Raw genomic sequence first — 17,136 nt, forward strand, 5'->3', positions numbered from 1 at the left:
GGTTGCTTGGGCAACCGCCTGTTTGCCCTCCTCGCTGAAGTTGCCCCTCCGAAGGAAATGTATATATTATTTAGTATTCCGGCTGCAGAACTTCATGTATGCCTAGATAAAATAATCGCGGTATAAGCGTCCAGGGGATGGGAGCGCGGCAGTGGCGGTTAGTGAGAGTTTAAAATGATTTAGGCCAAATATGCGTTCAGGGGACGGGAGCTTGGCAGTACCGGTTAGTGAGAGTTTAAAATTATTTAGGCAAAATATGCATTCAGGGGACGGGGGCGTGGCAGTGGCGGTGACAAAAATTAATGTGTTGCCCCTTTTTTCCAGGGCAGAGCAACAGAGCAACCCTTCAAAATTCCTGTGCACGTCCCTTGTGATCTGTGTCTAAAAGTGTTCATGAAAGGCATCAAATTAATGTGATGTGAAGCGCAGAGCCTTTATGTTTAGTTGAGTCTCACTTGAGCAAGCAGTTACCCATTCTGTACCTTTCTCACACTCTCTTATGCTCTCAGTCATAAATGGGCTATTACGTATATCACCCAGTTTTATGATGCATGCAATCAACTAGAGTTTTTTTCCCATAAAGATGGGTCATTTTTTTTTCACAGGCAAACTGAGTCTGCTTCAATATACATCATCCTGATATTCTATATTTTTCACTCACTCACTCATCCACCCATTCACTCACTCACCCACCCACTCATTCACCGTCTATCTGTCTATCTGTATATCTATCTATCTATCTATCTATCTATCTATCTATCTATGTATCTATCTATCTGTCTTTCTTAACCAGATATACATGTAGGCCTAAACAAAAAAATATATAAGGCATATGCAATATTTTCTGAGGTCTCTCTCTGTGTGTGTGTGTGTCAAATTTTTGGATTAACACTGTGCGCTTTGTTCCAGCCATAAGCACAAATGGGCCACTTGGTAAAAGACACACTCCCCTCCCCACATGCACACCCACAAACACACATGAACACACACAATGACAGATTTGTTTGTGGCCCCATTAGTCCCCTAATGAGCACGGTGAAGTATGACACTGGGTGAGAACCATGTAAGGACCGAGATGCTGATTAAGCAAGATATGTCCTTCACTTAGAGACAAACAAAGGCAAAGACACAAACGTTTAGATCTTAAATAAGTAATTGTATGATTACTATTGGATTTTGTATTCTCTCTCTCTCTCTCTCTTTTCTCTTTCTTTTTCTACAAAGACTTAAATATGCATCATTGAAATTACAACTTTATAAGTTAAAACAGTAAAACATGCATAAAGGGAAAAAAAGAAGAGATAACATATATCGTTACTCCATGAATACATGTTGATTAAATTAGATTAAATGTTTTCTTTTTGTATGCTGTAATGCTGTAATTTTTCTCCCTTGAATTCTGTAAATTGCTTTCAGAACATTAGCTAAATCTAAGTGCTTTGGGACATATCCGTCATCGGTCCTGAGTTTTGTAACAGAGTACGTAACGATTGTGTATTTGTGTACGTGTGTTTTGTTTGAGTGTGGTTTGGTGTGTCTGTGTGTGAGGCAGGGTGCTCTGGTTGTTTATATTTTGTCAACGACAGAAAACATAGAATCACGTGTGTACGTTTGCGTGCCTACCTGTGTTTGTATTGCCAGAGGTTCTTTTCAAATTCTTGATGTTCAGAGCAGATAGAATACGTCAATGGGTGGATGCCCGCATCAACTGTGGGCCAGTTCGCTCCGACCAGGTCAAGTATTTTTTTTCGGCTGGAACAAAGTCCCTGCACATTGTTTAAAGCCATAACTATCACGACGTTAGACTGAGGGGATGGCTGGGCGCATGAAGCTAGATCAACTGAGGTGAGGTTTGCGTTAATATGTGTGCGTTGGTGTGTGGGAAACCCGTGGTCGGATCTTTAACCCTGTTAGTGAGATCAGTCTCAAAGGTATGTGGAGTGAAATGTAGCAACTCATAAAAATTGTAGGCTGTGATTGGAGCTAAAAGAGGAGAGACTTTTGTCGAGACGTACTTGTTTTGTTTTTTTTACGACGCGTTTGCGCCATGCTGGGAAAATAATCACTAGGGAAAGTAACAGTATCAATAAGCAACTGAAACATATAAGGTCAGCCGGGGTCATCTAAGAAGGTAGTGTCCCTCGCATTAGGGCGGTGCTCGTCCTAAACGTTGTAGTCTACTGAAAAAGAGAAGTGATGGATGTACATTCATCTAAACTGCGCTATACAAATGATGCTATGTGCATGTTTGGTGGCGAGGGTACGATTTACGGTGCCTGGATGACCTGACGCACGGCAGGGGCGCTCATAGTATGGCATAGTATGTGCATGCAAGATGACAAGTGAGTCCGCCTCTTTATGTGGTTTACGAATCTCTCTCTCTCTTTCTCTCTCTCTCTGCCTCTCTCCCTCTCCCTCTCCCTCTCTCTCTCTCTCTCTCTCTCTCTCTCTCTCTCCCTGTCTCTCTCTCACACACACTCTCACACGCATTCACTCTCACTGACACACACTGACACACACACACACACACACACACACACACACACACAGAGACAGAGAGAGAGAGAGGGAGATAGAGGCAGAGAGCTAGTGGTTTGCGGCTACTGAGCCAACACAACTTTTGCAATCCATCTCTTTCTGACCTGCAGTCCTGGAAAGTCGGTCCTTCTGACGATTTGAAAGATCGCTGACGGAATTAGTTGTTTTGGACGATTTTTGCAATTCGTTTAGACCAGTACGGGGCAGCAAACTGAGATGCATACGTAACTAAAGGTATGATAGGTGATTTGCCCGAAGTTGGGAGGAGGAAAAGTTACAATTATTTTTGGCAAGTATATTTCTTTCCTATTAAAATGCACTTCATTCATACAAACTTTTACATTTTAGCCATGCTTGATCACATATAGTAGGCCTAATTACATCCAGTGAGCTAAATGCGGTGTTATCATTGAAGCGTAAAGACTTTTGGGTCATATTATGATCACCAATGTCCATAATAAATAAAGGAGGAGTTTTGGAATCATCGGGGGTGTCATGCTGTCATCAGAAATATGCAGACTTGTGCTTAGTCTCATTATCTGAATTTATAACTAAAACCCAATCCATCTCAAAGCCCCTTGATCTGTTGAAATCATAATTACGTTTCCGGTTAGTCTACCCTTACCATTGAGGTGCTATGCAACTTTGTTTAAGACTCAAGAGCAGCACTATTTTCGCGGTGACGCAGTACGTCTGCGTCCACATTCGCTCAGATTAGGGCAGCAAAATTGAAATAGTGAGGGTGAACTTGGTCGTGGTTAGGGGGGCTCAGGTGCATTTTTCTTACAGTTTCTGTCACTTTGGTACATTTCTGAATTCAGAATTAACATTCGCTAAACTGTTTGTTCAACCTCTACAACATATAGTCACTATCATAGCAGCAGTTTCTCAATCTTTGTAAGTGCTAATTCATGCAAAAGGGTATGTACAACCATCTGCTGTTAACAGTTTTTTACGATTGCTAAAACACTAAAAACCCATTGGCTGAACAAAGTTCTTAGTTGCCTGAACTCATGCAGCTAATTGTGCAGTCTGTTGTCAATACCTTAAACTATTTCACATGGTAAAACACAATTTGCAGATCTCTTTTCAGCAAAACTCTAAACACATTCTGCACTCTAATGCACATGTCATCCATTCTGGTAAACACAAGTGGCAAAAATAAAATACAAATAGAGAAAACACGTAATTGATTACAGTTTTTTACAATTGCTAAAACACTAAAACCCACTGGCTGAACAAAGTTCTCAGTTGCCTGAACTCATGAAGCTAATTGGGCGTTCTGTTGTCAATACCTTAAACTATTTCTCATGGTAAAACACAATTTGCAGGTCTCACTTAGAGTTTTCAGCAAAACTCTAAACACATTATCAGTATTAAAACACATTCTGCACTCTAATTCACATGTCATCCATACTGGTAAACACAAGTGGCAACAATCAAATACAAATAGAGAACAAATGTCATTGATTGAACACAACCACTCAAAATTGATTTAACTTGTATCAAATGATGTGTCACAACCAATATGAGCCAGTTTAGGGAGCAAACAGGTTGTTGAAGGTGGGAAGGAGAAAGTCTGAGAATGAATAGAAGAAACAATGTGAGGGGAGGAGGACAAGTAAACACCACGTTGACTCCTTTGATTTGTGTCCCTTTTACTGTGGTAGTGTATTTTGTTGTAGGCCTACAGTGCATTGTAGGCTGTATAAGGACAAAACGTAAACAAGTTGTATGGCCCTGAACATTGTGCTTTCTATTTGGTACAGTAACAGTACTGATTGCTCAATAGATTTTGACTGGTTGCAGGTTCATATCAAGGAAGAACAAGAGTGAGTTGTGAGTATTGAGATGCAGGGTACAGTACTACAGTAGGGGTACAAGAAGGAGAAAGAACCAACACAAATTAGAGCAAAGCAAAGTACTCATTTCTGATACATTTGTATAGCTACTATGAGAGAGAACATGTTTTCATTCATCAAAAGTCAATGATAGATAAATATGAAATTTGTTTTGAGGTAAAAAAAAAATTACTTCTCCCTGAGAACTATATGTTTTGAACAGTGTGTTTTCTATTTTTTGGTGTATTGTTTACTGACTGATTGAAAGTGTATATCATTTTGAACACTTTGTTTATGATTTGACAGCAGTGTTTGATTTTGAGCACAGGTAAAACTGTTTTGAGGCGAAAGTTTCATTTTGCAAGAGGATTCAGAGGTTTTGTAAATAGTGCTTGAAGATGAGGTTTTGTGTTTAGAGTTTAGAGAAAATGAGTGACTGTTTCAAGAATGTGTTTTAGCAATTGTAAAAAACTGTAAACACAACCACTCAAAACTGATTTCACTTGTACCAAATGATGTGACACAGACAATATAAGCCAGTTTAGAGAGCAAACAGGTTGTTGAAGGTGGGAAGGAGAAAGTCTGAGAATGGATAGAAGAAACAATGTGAGAGGACAAGTGTGTATGAGAGGTGGGCGACGAGGAGGAAGAGGAGGAGGGCCAAAAAGAGGAAGAGGAGGACAAAGGGGAAGAAGAGGACAAAGAGTGGAAATATCTGATGAAATTAGAGCAACAGTCATAGACCATGTTATAGTCCATGGACTAACAATGAGGGAAGCAGGACTAGAAACGGCACACAAGAGGCCTCTTCCCCCGCTGCCTCAGGAGAGAAAATATTGCTTGTGATGTCGACAAAGTGCTCTGGCCTGACCCAGCCCAAAGACAAGAAGAAGCAAATTGATGACATGTTGACTCCTTTGATTTTTGTCCCTTTTAATATAGTAGTGTATACTGTAGTAGGCTGTATAATGTACAATAAACAAGTTTTATGGCCCTGAACATTTTCTATTTGCTACAGTAGTAGTACTGATTGCTCAATAGACTTTGACTGGTTGCAGTTTCATGTCAACAAAGAACAAGAGTGAGTTGTGAGTAGTGAGATGCAGGGTACAGTACTATAGGGGTAAAAGGAGGAGAAAGAACCAGCAAAAATTAGAGCAAAGCAGAGTAGAAATTTCTGATACATTTTTAGCTACTAGAGAACATGTTTTCGGATGACGGATAAATATGAAATTAGTTTTGAGATTAAACATGTACTTCTCCTTGAGAACTATATGTTTTGAACAATTAGTTGAGCACCGGTAAAACTGTTTTGAGGCGAAAGTTTCATTTTGCAAGAGGATTCAGACATTTTGTAAGTAGTGCTTGAAGATGAGGTTTTGAGTTTACAGTTTTGAGAAAATGTGTGACTGTTTCAAGAAATGTGTTTTAGCAATTGTAAAAAACTGTAATCGTATCCCCCAAAACGTTGTATAAGTCATGACATGTACAGTATTACTTGCATTACAAACCTGGATTGTTTGCATGTGATTGATGAGGATTGATTCAATTATCCTAAAATCCAATAATTGTAAAACCTCATTGGCTACCAAGCCAGAATAAATGTGTGAGGCCAGCATGAGCAAATATCCAGTAACAGCTTGGCACGGTATCAGACAACAATGTGTTTGGTCATATGTTCCACTATTGGGCTTTACAGAACACAAAAGCATCCTCAGGGATCTCATTCAAGAGAATCGGAGGGGTTTTGTAAGAATCAGCATGCCAAATTATGTACTGTATGCAGCTATTTGGGTCAGTGTAAACTTTCTCCACAAAACAACAAGAATGAATGAATGAATGGATGAAGAAAGACTCAATGGTTTGATAGACTCAAAAGAACATTGAATACTGTTTTATTTATTTTACTCAATATTTTATCAATGGCAAAGTTATTTTCTGAATGAGGGTGAAATATCCATGATGATTGTACTTCTCAACACTTATGTGACGTGCAAGATTGTCCCATTGTTTCTAATCCCATTCATTTCTATGAATGAGAGAGATACAGTAAATAGCATACATTTTCCAGCATATCATTTTATATTGACAACATGACTAAGCATTTTGACTGTCTTGGTTTACATGACTTTTTAGTCCTGAACTAAGCATTTTGAGCAAGTCTTGCAGGTTATCAATTGTGTGGTGCTGTTTGTATAAATTGCTTTGAGACAATTGCCTGGACGTTTTCTAGCTTATTGGGTCTTGTGCTTCCACAGTAAGTCACTGTAATTGGAACAAATGTCACATCTTTGTCTGACCCTCTTTCTGACCTGCTCTCTCTTCTTCTTTCACCAGGAGGTGTATCCCGTCTTGTGTGTGCTCTCGAAATCATATGATGACGGCGTTCCAGGGTGTGTGGACGCAGGAGTTCTGGCGAGCTGTCTTCGGGGAGCTTCTGGCCATGACCCTCTTTGTGTTTTTAGGCCTGGGCTCCACCATAGCCTGGGGGTCCCCAGCCAACGCTACCGCCCCAGCCGACAGCAGCCCCCCCTCTCACCCTCCCGACCTGGTGCTCATCTCCCTCTGCTTTGGTCTGGCCATAGCCACACTTGTCCAGTGCTTTGGCCACATCAGCGGCGCTCACATCAACCCGGCCGTCACCGTGGCGATGGTTGCTCTGCGGAAGCTGAGTCTGGCCAAGGGGGTGTTCTACATGGGGGCGCAGTGTGTGGGGGCGATGATCGGGGCAGGGCTTCTGTATGCCGTCACCCCGGAGTCTGTCAGGGGTGGGCTAGGAGTGACCAAGGTGAGCAACTTAAAAGTAAATGAACATGTGGGCTACCACTTGTCTAAATAGTGCAAGAACGCATGAGTACTAGAGAGGGACGGTTATAATAAAGATGTTTTTCAAGCTCTAAGCAAAGTTTAAGCAACTTCTTTGGGGAGGGGGTTAAGTTCCATGTTCTTGAGACCTGAAGCCCTGCTCATTTCTATATGCTGCTCTGCTCTCTGCTGCCCTCTGCAGGTGAATCCCAGTCTCTCGGTCGGCGCTGGCATGCTGGTGGAGCTCCTCATCACCTTCCAGCTGCTCCTCACCATCTGTGCCACCTGTGACCCAAAACGAAATGACCTCAAGGGGTCGGCAGCCATGGCTATCGGCCTGTCTGTGTGCACTGGACACCTGTTTGCTGTGAGTATGCCAATAGCCGGTCAGTTGACCATACAACACTTAGACGACCAAACTGCTCTCTTTTGAGAGAGGGATGCTGCTCAGACTGGTCAGTCTTATGGCCCTTTGCAAGTACCTTTCATCATGACCAGCAGGAGACACTCAAGAGAATGGTCAGTTACCAGTCAGTAGAAATAACCATTGATCTTTCAAGATGATATCTTGAGAGGAACTCTGGTCATTCCCAGGGTGGGATGTTCAAGAGATGTGTCAATGAACAATCTAGGAAAAAGTCCAAAAGACAGATGATCTGTCTTTGTGGTATGTTTGTTTTCTTACTGAGGTGTATTTTTAAGGAATTTATTAAACTAATGCTAATGCAATGGGCACTGCATAATCTGTTCTAGGATAGAAAATATTTAAATAAAGTGACAAACATATCTAAAATAACAATCTAGGCTGATGTATTGGAGTAACAATCTTACAGTTATTGGACGTTTATTATGTGGTTTACCATGACTATAAAAATATAAATTTGTACTAATGATAAGATGGACAAATACATCCCAAAAATATTTTTCATTTTACTATGAAACATTTAACTTATTTCCATCAAGTTCAGAAAGGAAGCTAATATTGTATATCACTATAAAGCCGTTCAGTCAGTCATATTTATTTATTTTTTGGAGCAATTAATAAATGAACACAGATGTTCCATTATAAAACAGATTATGCCTGTTGTTTACCATGCATAATTGCTTATTGAGTTTATTTTTATAGCATTCAGGATCAGACAGTAGGTGGCCCTGTAAATTGGACATTGCTTCACATACTGATATAAAGAACATTCCGCTAGCTAGTTTGCTTCCAAGTGGTTAATTTATTTTAAATATATGTACTTAAAACTAGGTAAATTAGGTAAACTAATTATTTGTAAGCCATGACTCTGTTGTTGTCATGGGTGACATACAGCACAATGAGAAATAGTGCCAGATGCACATTTTAATAATATAATATGGAAACATGCATTGCTTTTCTTTTGGATTGTATATTTCACCCTATGGAGGTCAAGAAAATGGGTGTCTTTGATATGAAATATGATTTAACTGCTTACGTAAATAGAATGTGTGTCGCACAATATGTGCCATTGAAGTCTAAACTCATATTTTACCAATGCTTTTCACAAACAGACAATATGAAAAGTACTATTGCAATGTACAAAGGTTCTTATTCAGTAAAGTGAAAAAAAAAATTATGATTCAAGGATGAACTTGATATTCTGCCATCTACAACATGTTAGATCAATTTTGAACGAAATTGTGCATCTGTGAAGATTTCAACTGCCTTGTTCAGTGGACTTTTTCAAAGTGTGAACAGTACAAACCGGTCATAGACCAGTCTCTTCCGCTCCCCCTTCTGGCAACGGCCAGGGTTACTGTAAGAAAGCCTACAAGTTGTCACAACAATGACCAGTTTTTGCCACAACTGCAGTCTATAAAGGGCTGTTGTCTCTTTGTGGCTGTCAGGAATCATGTGCTTTACCACTGTTTGTTGAATCGTCAAAGATGTCTTGGGTACTTAAACTTTTTTTTCACAGGGGATGTGCCCAATTTCTTCTTCTAGTCTCTGCCATAGATATAACCAGTCTAGCTTTGCTGTAGTTTCTCACCTATTTACAATAACTTAATTTGAGTTGGTGCTTGGGAAGCTGTTTTTTAAATGCCTGCCACCTCAGTACTTTGAGAAGGACTTATTTTTTCTCACTCCCCTGGTTGCCAAGGGCATTGCTAGGGAAGTGAGTGTCCTCTTCGTTTGGCCCCCATGCTGGACTTGGCTGCAGCTCACAACCTACAAACGAAGAGCTGCACTTAGAGAGGTTTTCATTAAGGAGGACCTCACTGACTCTCCCACTTCTCTTTCCTTCATGCGCACGCACACACACACACACACACACACACACACACACACACACACACACACACACACCACACACACACACACACACACACACACACACCACACACACACACACACACACACACACACTCACACAAACACACCACACACACACACACACCAAGGTGTAATGGGATTTCAGAGGTGGCAATTTTTGGCAGGTTGTGGTGAAACCTATTAGGTGGGTTGAAGGAGAATAAGTATTGTAATAAGATTGATGGCTTAAATGAGCCCCCTGAAGTGAACACAACACTCAGTAGTGAGGACTGATACTTACATTAAGGACGGATTAGAATGGGAAGGGATTGGCTACAACTGAACACAGAAACTCCTGCAAACTCTCTATGCTCTGTCTCAGAAAAAATACTAAATGAGTAGAATATATTCCTCTATGTTTACTTGTGTGTGCATTTCAGATTCCATACACTGGAGCTAGTATGAACCCAGCTCGATCGTTTGGCCCTGCGGTAGTCACCTCCAGCTGGGAAAACCACTGGGTATGTCAATGTGCATGGATGGCTGTGTGTGTATATAAGTAATGTATGTGTATGATGAATGTTTATGTGTGTGTCTGTGTGTATGAGAATGTGAGTGTGTAACCAATTTTTACTGCTGTCAATGCTGATGCTAACAGGACCGGTAACTGTAGAAGGTCACAAGTTAGACATCCTTCTGGTGTACTGTGTGTGTGTGTGTGTGTGTGTGTGTGTCTGTGGGTGTCTTTGTATGTGTGTGTGTGTCTGTGCGTGTGTTGGCGTGATGCACTCCTTCTGAGGTCAGGTTGAACTTTTGGACTGACACAAGGGCAGAAGGCCAGACGGCTATTTTAGCTGTGGCTGGAATGTACAGTGGAGGAGCGGAGTGGGTGGCTGTTTGGGAGTGGGGGCGGGGAGGGGGGGGGTTAGATGGTGACAGGCAAGAGCTATGGTGTAGACAGCTGCTAATAGACGCGGAGGGAGGGAGGAAGTATCAGAAGTAATGGAGAGGAGGAAGAGGAGACCAGAGAGACATGACTAGAGAGACATAATAGCAGGGTACACATTTGGTTAAAAGCATCAAACTTGGCATGGTCTTTCCTTCACCCATACAGCCCCTGTAGCAGCAGATATGGTTGAGCTTGAGGGCATATCTGAATCAAATGCATTGATCCTGGATGGAACTTTTCCCCCAGGGGATGTCAGTATGAAATGCCCAATTTTTTTTACTAGTCTTTGCCATACCCAGTCTAGTTAGCTTTGCTGTAGTTTCTCAGGGTAGGATGGAACGGTGTAGTATAGTACAGATGCTGTCCCCAATATCTGTACCATGCAACACATTCCACGACTACATGGACATTATATTCATGCCTTACATATCTCAACTGGCTGGCATCAGCTGGCTGGGTCTTATGTGGGACAGGTATCTAGAAGACAGTCTCAAGGCTTCTGCAAGAAAAAGGCAAAGAGTCAATGTATTGTCCAAAGTTCCACTCAACTGTGGGAGTTTTCTGTTCGTAAATGAAAACAAAACTGAGCTCTACTAGGAAGGGAAGCTACCATACAAAGAATGGATGGGAAGGGAAGTTTAAAGCACCTATGGAGACTAAAGTGAAGGCGCCCCCTCAAGAGGATAAGAGCACCCTTTCACTCTGCCGGCCTGGTTCTGGTGCTGCTCAGTGTGGCCATAGGCGGATAATAGTCAGAACCTCTGACACAGGTGTTGTATTTCTACTGATTTCCAGCCTCCATAGCATGCCAGCAGAGGAAATAAGGGTTTCATTGCAACTCTGAAGCACCCAAGCTAAACCACAGTGCATGAAATTGCAGCAGGGCTTGGTGTACAAAACTCCAAGGTGTTGTCAGTGTTTCATGCCTTTACTGGCATATGTCTCATCCATCTTTGCAGGCAAAGTCAGCTTGGGATACATTGAATTTTTTTTCCAAATGGCACCAATACCTACTTAGCTCATGCAGACAGACTCATGATAGTCCCATGGAATGTTGTGTATAAGAGATCCGTTGTCTTGATGTACGACAGAGCGAGTTGTACAGTGTCAATGCTGCTAGGCAACACCTGTTCTCAAGGAAATGTTGGTCTATTGAGAACATACCACCCACACATGCTGCCTTGGCAGCATATCAGGGGGGACATGTAGTGGGGACAGGGGCTGCAAAGGGAACCTGTCCTTCCAAAATCAGCTAAGAGAACAGTAGCAAATAGATGCCTGGGTGGAGAACAATGGGGCATGGAGAGGATGGAGGAAGGCATGGATTATACAAGTGCTACAAGGCAGCCCCCAAGTGTACAGCTCTGTGCCTTTGTGTAGGAGGATGTTGCCAGAATGAACTGTGATTGCAGTTTTTCACAATTGTTAACACACATTTTTCTCAAAACTGCACACGCATAACTGAAAACCTCACACACAAAATGCTAAACATGACACTCCCTTTACAAGATGACTCTTTGCCATCAGATCTCTTAACTGTTGACAAGTGTTTTCATTTGGTACACACAGTCATATTTTCAAATGACACACATACAATCATTGAGTTTACACAACTAAGCATTTGCTGCACACTAACAAGCATTTACAGCACACTGAAGTGCAAAATTGAAAACACAATCATTGAAATGGAACACACCATATGAATGACAATGACTCTGGAGAATGAGCCATTTCTCCTTTTGTAAAATGTCTCAGTGTAGGCCTACTTTTTTCATAGTCAAACATAAAACAGCACACAAATTTGCAGCAAAAAAAGTTTTATTTCGGTACACACAGAAAACAGTACAGTCCTGTAAACCGTGTGATACCGTTGTTCTCACAAACCATATTTACAATTTCAGTCTCTTGTTGGGCAGTGAAAGTGTGTGTTCTTTCTCCACGGTGTGGTTCTCCTTCAGGCCTGCAAAATACAAATACTGTGAGCACACTGTATTCTATTGATTTATCTCCCTCTGGAACGAAATACTGTTTTCTGATTGGCTAATGGGGTGTACATTAAGTTCGTGGAACCGCACACCTTGGACGTAGTCCCAGTAGAAAAGTTAAATCGCCGTTCCATATCAATGCTCTTGAATGGTTACCATTGACAACCAACGTAACGTTTTGTTTTTTTTGAAAAACAGCCGGTTCCAGGCACTACTTTCTCTAACGGGAGCACTAGGCTTCAAATCAAGAATTCATCAGGTTATTATGCATATTAAATTTCCTAAAGATAAAGGAAATTCTAAATAATAATAAAAACATTTTTGGATGTTGTAAACGGGAGATAAGCGGGATAACGGCCTCCGAGCTGTGTAGTTCTACAAAGTTAATGGACTCCGCTGCGCGTCGTGGAGTTCTCTGCCCCGCAGCGTCCATTAACTTTGTAGAACTGCACAGCTCGTCGGCCGTTATCCCTTACATACAGTATTACAAGGCAAATATATTTCATCACCTTGTTGTCAAAACACTACACACAATGTTCAGTTGTTGCACACAGTTCTCAAGTTACATGTAAATCTCAAAGCATCAACCTACTATGGAATCAGATCAATGCCATAAATATTTTGTAATCTGTAATATAGATTTTGTATCTGTGAAACCATCTACACTTTCAAAACCTATCTACAGATACGGATTTAAAATACGAAATGTATCTTCACTTTCAAAAACTATCTTCACTTTCAAAATCTATTTACAGATAGGGATTTCAAATACGAAATGTATCTACACTTTCAAAAACTATCTACACTTACAAAAACTATCTTCACTTTCAAAATCTATCTGCAGATATGGATTTCAGTTACGGATTTCAGTTACGCATTACGGATACGGAGACGGATACGGATTTGAAGTACGTGTTACGGCTTTCTGTTACGAATTACAAAATCTTTTTGGCACTGTCTTTACTTCCTTTCTAAAGAGCCAATCAGCGCTTTTGGCAGATTTTCTAAAGCGCCAATCAACACATTGTATCCTGTACTGACTAGCCAATCAGCGGCGCTAGCTTGCTGGTAACTGGGAAAGTTGAGTGAAACGGTGTATGCAGCAGTCATGGATCAGAGACCGAGAAATGGCACAAGTAAGAAGTCCTATATTTGGAGTTGTTAATAAAGTCATTGTAAAACGCACAATCATAGTCAGTGGTTTTCACTCCACACTTCGTTACACCTGTTTCAAAGATCCTTGTCGTTGTATGGAAGATATTAGGATCTGCTTTGGTAGCTAACGAAAGCTAACGTTAGCATTTTCGTGACCGATCTCCTATTCACATTTAATTAAGTTAACAATGAACAGTAGTCATATGACCCATTATCACGATGAGAACATTTAGCAGACAGACTGCTATTGTCTTGTTCTCCAGACACATGCAAAGTGATGGTGGGGGTATACCGTTAAGTGCATCCTCAACAGCTGGATAATGACCAGCCTGATTTCAAAACCACCTTGTAATGTCATTTTCGTTTCTTTTCATGGCACTTTGGGGTAGGCTATTTGTAACCCTTTTCTGAAGTCCTTGAAAACGTTTTATTGTGTATTTTGTGTGGAAGCGAGTTTTCTAGCGTCTCAGTGGAAGAGATATATGAGACCAATTTCTTAGTTACAATGCGTTCTGCAGCCAAGCGATCTCTGAATCGCCAGAGACTAAGATTAACTAAATAGTACAGGTGTTCATCAGCCCTTTGGGCCAGACATAAGGCATGCTTGTTTAACTTCCCCCACGATGTTCGTACACCGAATTGTATTCAAACCGTGCGGGGGAGACCCCAGATCTCTCCCTAGGCAGAGCGGTGGCAGATTTAGGTTATAACTATTGAATAATGAGCGGGCCGGCAGCAGTTGCCAGCAAGCTAGCGCTGATTGGCTAGTCAGTAGAGGATACAATGTGTTGATTGGCGCTTTAGAAAATCTGCCAAAAGCTCTGATTGGCTCTTTAGAAAGGCAGTAAAGACAGTGCCAAAAAGATTTTGTAATTCGTAACAGAAATCCGTATCCCTATCCGTAATGCGTAACTGAAATCCGTATCTGCAAATAGATTTTGAAAGTGAAGATAGTTTTTGAAAGTGTAAATAGTTTTTGAAAGTGTAGATAGTTTTTGAAAGTGTAAATAGTTTTTGAAAGTGTAGATAGTTTTTGAAAGTGTAGATACATTTCGTATTTGAAATCTGTATCTGTAAATACATTTTGAAAGTGAAGATAGGTTTTGAAAGTGTAGATGGTTTCACAGATACTAAATCTATGTTACATATACAAAATCTATATTACAGATTACAAAATATTTATGGCATTGATCTGATTCCATACCTACAACACACAAGTAGTTAAATCTCTAAACATTCAGGTCGGTTGAGCAATTTGCAATGAGGACTGCAGCATAAAAGTGCCTTGAGCCTCTGTTTTGTTTGGTAAACAATGGAGAACTTTGAAGAGATCAACAACCATATATTTCGTACCTGTTCTCCATCCTGAAGGTTCTAATGATGGCAGCAACTGTGAAGCGGCTGAGATTTGATTGGACACTCTGGCCAGCCTCCCTCATGCTCAAACCATAGTTGAGCCCATGGTCGACCACAGCGGCCCAAATCTCATTAGAGATTACCATTCTCCTTCTTCTTTCTCCTCCTCCTCCTCCTTCTTCTCCTTGTCCTTCTCATCCCCTTCCTTCTCCTTGTCCTCCTCCTTGTCCTTCTACTTCTCCTCCCCCTTGTCCCCGTCCTTCATGTCCTCCTCTTCCTCCTCCTCTGACTCTTACCCCTCTCCTTCTCTGGTTGTTGATCTCTTCAAAGTTCTCCCTTGTTTACCAAACAAAACAGAGGCTCAAGGCACTTTTATGCTGCAGTCCTCATTGCAAATTGCTCAACCGACCTTAATGTTTAGAGATTTGACTACTTGTGTGTTGTAGGTTGATGCTTTGAGATTTAACTTGAGAAGTGTGTGCAACAACTGAACATTGTGTGTAGTGTTTTGACAACGAGGTGATGTGTAATTGACATCAGAGTGTAAAGAAGTAAAGTCAGAGTCTAATGCAGATAAGGGAGTGTGAAGTAGTGACAAATTAGGTCGAGCGATTGATACATGAAGTGAAGGTTGTGCAAATTTTCACTTTTTGTGTGTTAACAACTGAGAAAAACTGTAACAATAAGATATATTTCATGGCAACATAGGGTCAATGACAAAAAGTGAAAAGCATGATTTTGGCCAAAATCGTGTCTTTGCCAACCTACTAAGATGAAGATACGAAGAGGCAGACAAAAAAACTGAAATGCCACTAGCTTGGTCTGTCTTTTCTCGATTGAAAAAAACCCTATTTCATCTCTCTCTCTCTCTGTCTCCCCTCTCCATCCCTCAGGTGTATTGGGTTGGCCCTGTGATAGGCGGGCTCCTCGCGGCAGCCCTGTATGAGTACTTGCTGTGCCCAGACTTCAAGCTGAAGCAGCCCTACTCGCAGGTGTTCTCGCGTGGACGCTACCCCTCTGAAGCGCAGGTGGTGCTGGACGCTGAACAGAGAAGCTACATTGAGAAGCAGGCAGCCTTCACCGTGTTGGACGTGGAGCGTGCCGGGAGGCTGGGGCTTGAGCAACAGCCCCCCGGAGAGGTGTTATCCTCAGTATGACTAGTAAGGGGCAAGGAGGGGGAGGACAAGAGGACAGGACCGGACATGGATAATGGTAAACCTAATGCTAAGCTACGCTACTCTACCGTAGAGCGGCTTCAAGAGACTGACCTGCTGTAGAGATGGACCATGACAGAGGAAGTGTATGTGTTTGACTGACAACTGGCACCTCTTTTAACCTAAGGAAGTAGTGGGGTACATCAGCCTGTCATACTGTTAGTCAGTCCTTAGACATTGTACCAGGCCCACTGCAGTCAATCACAGGGAATGGCAGCAATTCTATACAGACTGATAAACTGTCAAACACACATACAGGAAAACACACTCAAACACACACATATATGCACACAAACACACACACATAATTCTACTTACACATGCAGTAGATTTGCACTGGCACTATCATACAAGTCACATATGCAAGAGTGCTCTCACTCATATGTAAATAAGCACACATCCATGTCCACCCACAGAATCCTCTTCAGAGCCACAGGCGTCAAAGAATCTTGAGCTAGGAATTTAGTTTTCTCTTCACCCTCTCCTTGTCTTCATCTCCTGATCTCAATTATTTGGGATCTTATAGTGACCCTTGACCCCTCTCTACTCCTTCTCAGGGCATAATCAATAATAGTGTTTATGCAATGTGTTTTTCACTTTTGTTGTTTTTATTGTTGGTTGTTTATTTTTGTGGACATTATTCTTTGAAATATTTAACGTCATAGTGCTTTATCCACCAGCTTTAAACACATGATGACAGTGTTGCTCAGGGCAGGGTAACCTTTAAGATCTGACCAGACAACATGACATTTGTCCATTTGTTTACTGAACTATGTCTAACTAACCTGATTACTTTAGAATATAGAAAGTGGACATACAATATGGGATAAATGGGTTTGCATTTGGGGAGCAGAAAGTATGTCACATGTTGCATACTATAAATACTAGATTTTTTTTGTAGACTGTGGTTCATGGTGGACTAGTTTCATTTACTGGAGTAATTTGTATTTTACTTGTGACCACTTCAGAAAAGTGAAAAAATATGAAGTACTTGATTATTATTGTGTGTGGATAA

The 17,136-nt window shown here is 41.2% G+C and overlaps 1 protein-coding gene across 1 annotated transcript; it reads left to right on the forward strand.

The window, feature by feature from the left end:
• Window positions 1-6,753: 6,753 nt before the first annotated feature.
• LOC308360254 (aquaporin-4-like) lies at window positions 6,754-16,064 on the forward strand (the record flags this gene model as incomplete). The annotated part of the gene is made up of 4 exons (XM_080832064.1): window positions 6,754-7,167; window positions 7,387-7,551; window positions 9,903-9,983; window positions 15,801-16,064. 4 exons carry the CDS (start codon window positions 6,754-6,756, stop codon window positions 16,062-16,064), a joined length of 924 nt encoding a protein of 307 aa, XP_080688190.1.
• Between the last annotated feature and the right edge of the window lie 1,072 nt (window positions 16,065-17,136).

Source organism: Sprattus sprattus (assembly GCF_963457725.1).
Source record: "Sprattus sprattus genome assembly, chromosome: 2".
Taxonomy (NCBI): Eukaryota; Metazoa; Chordata; class Actinopteri; order Clupeiformes; family Clupeidae; genus Sprattus; species Sprattus sprattus.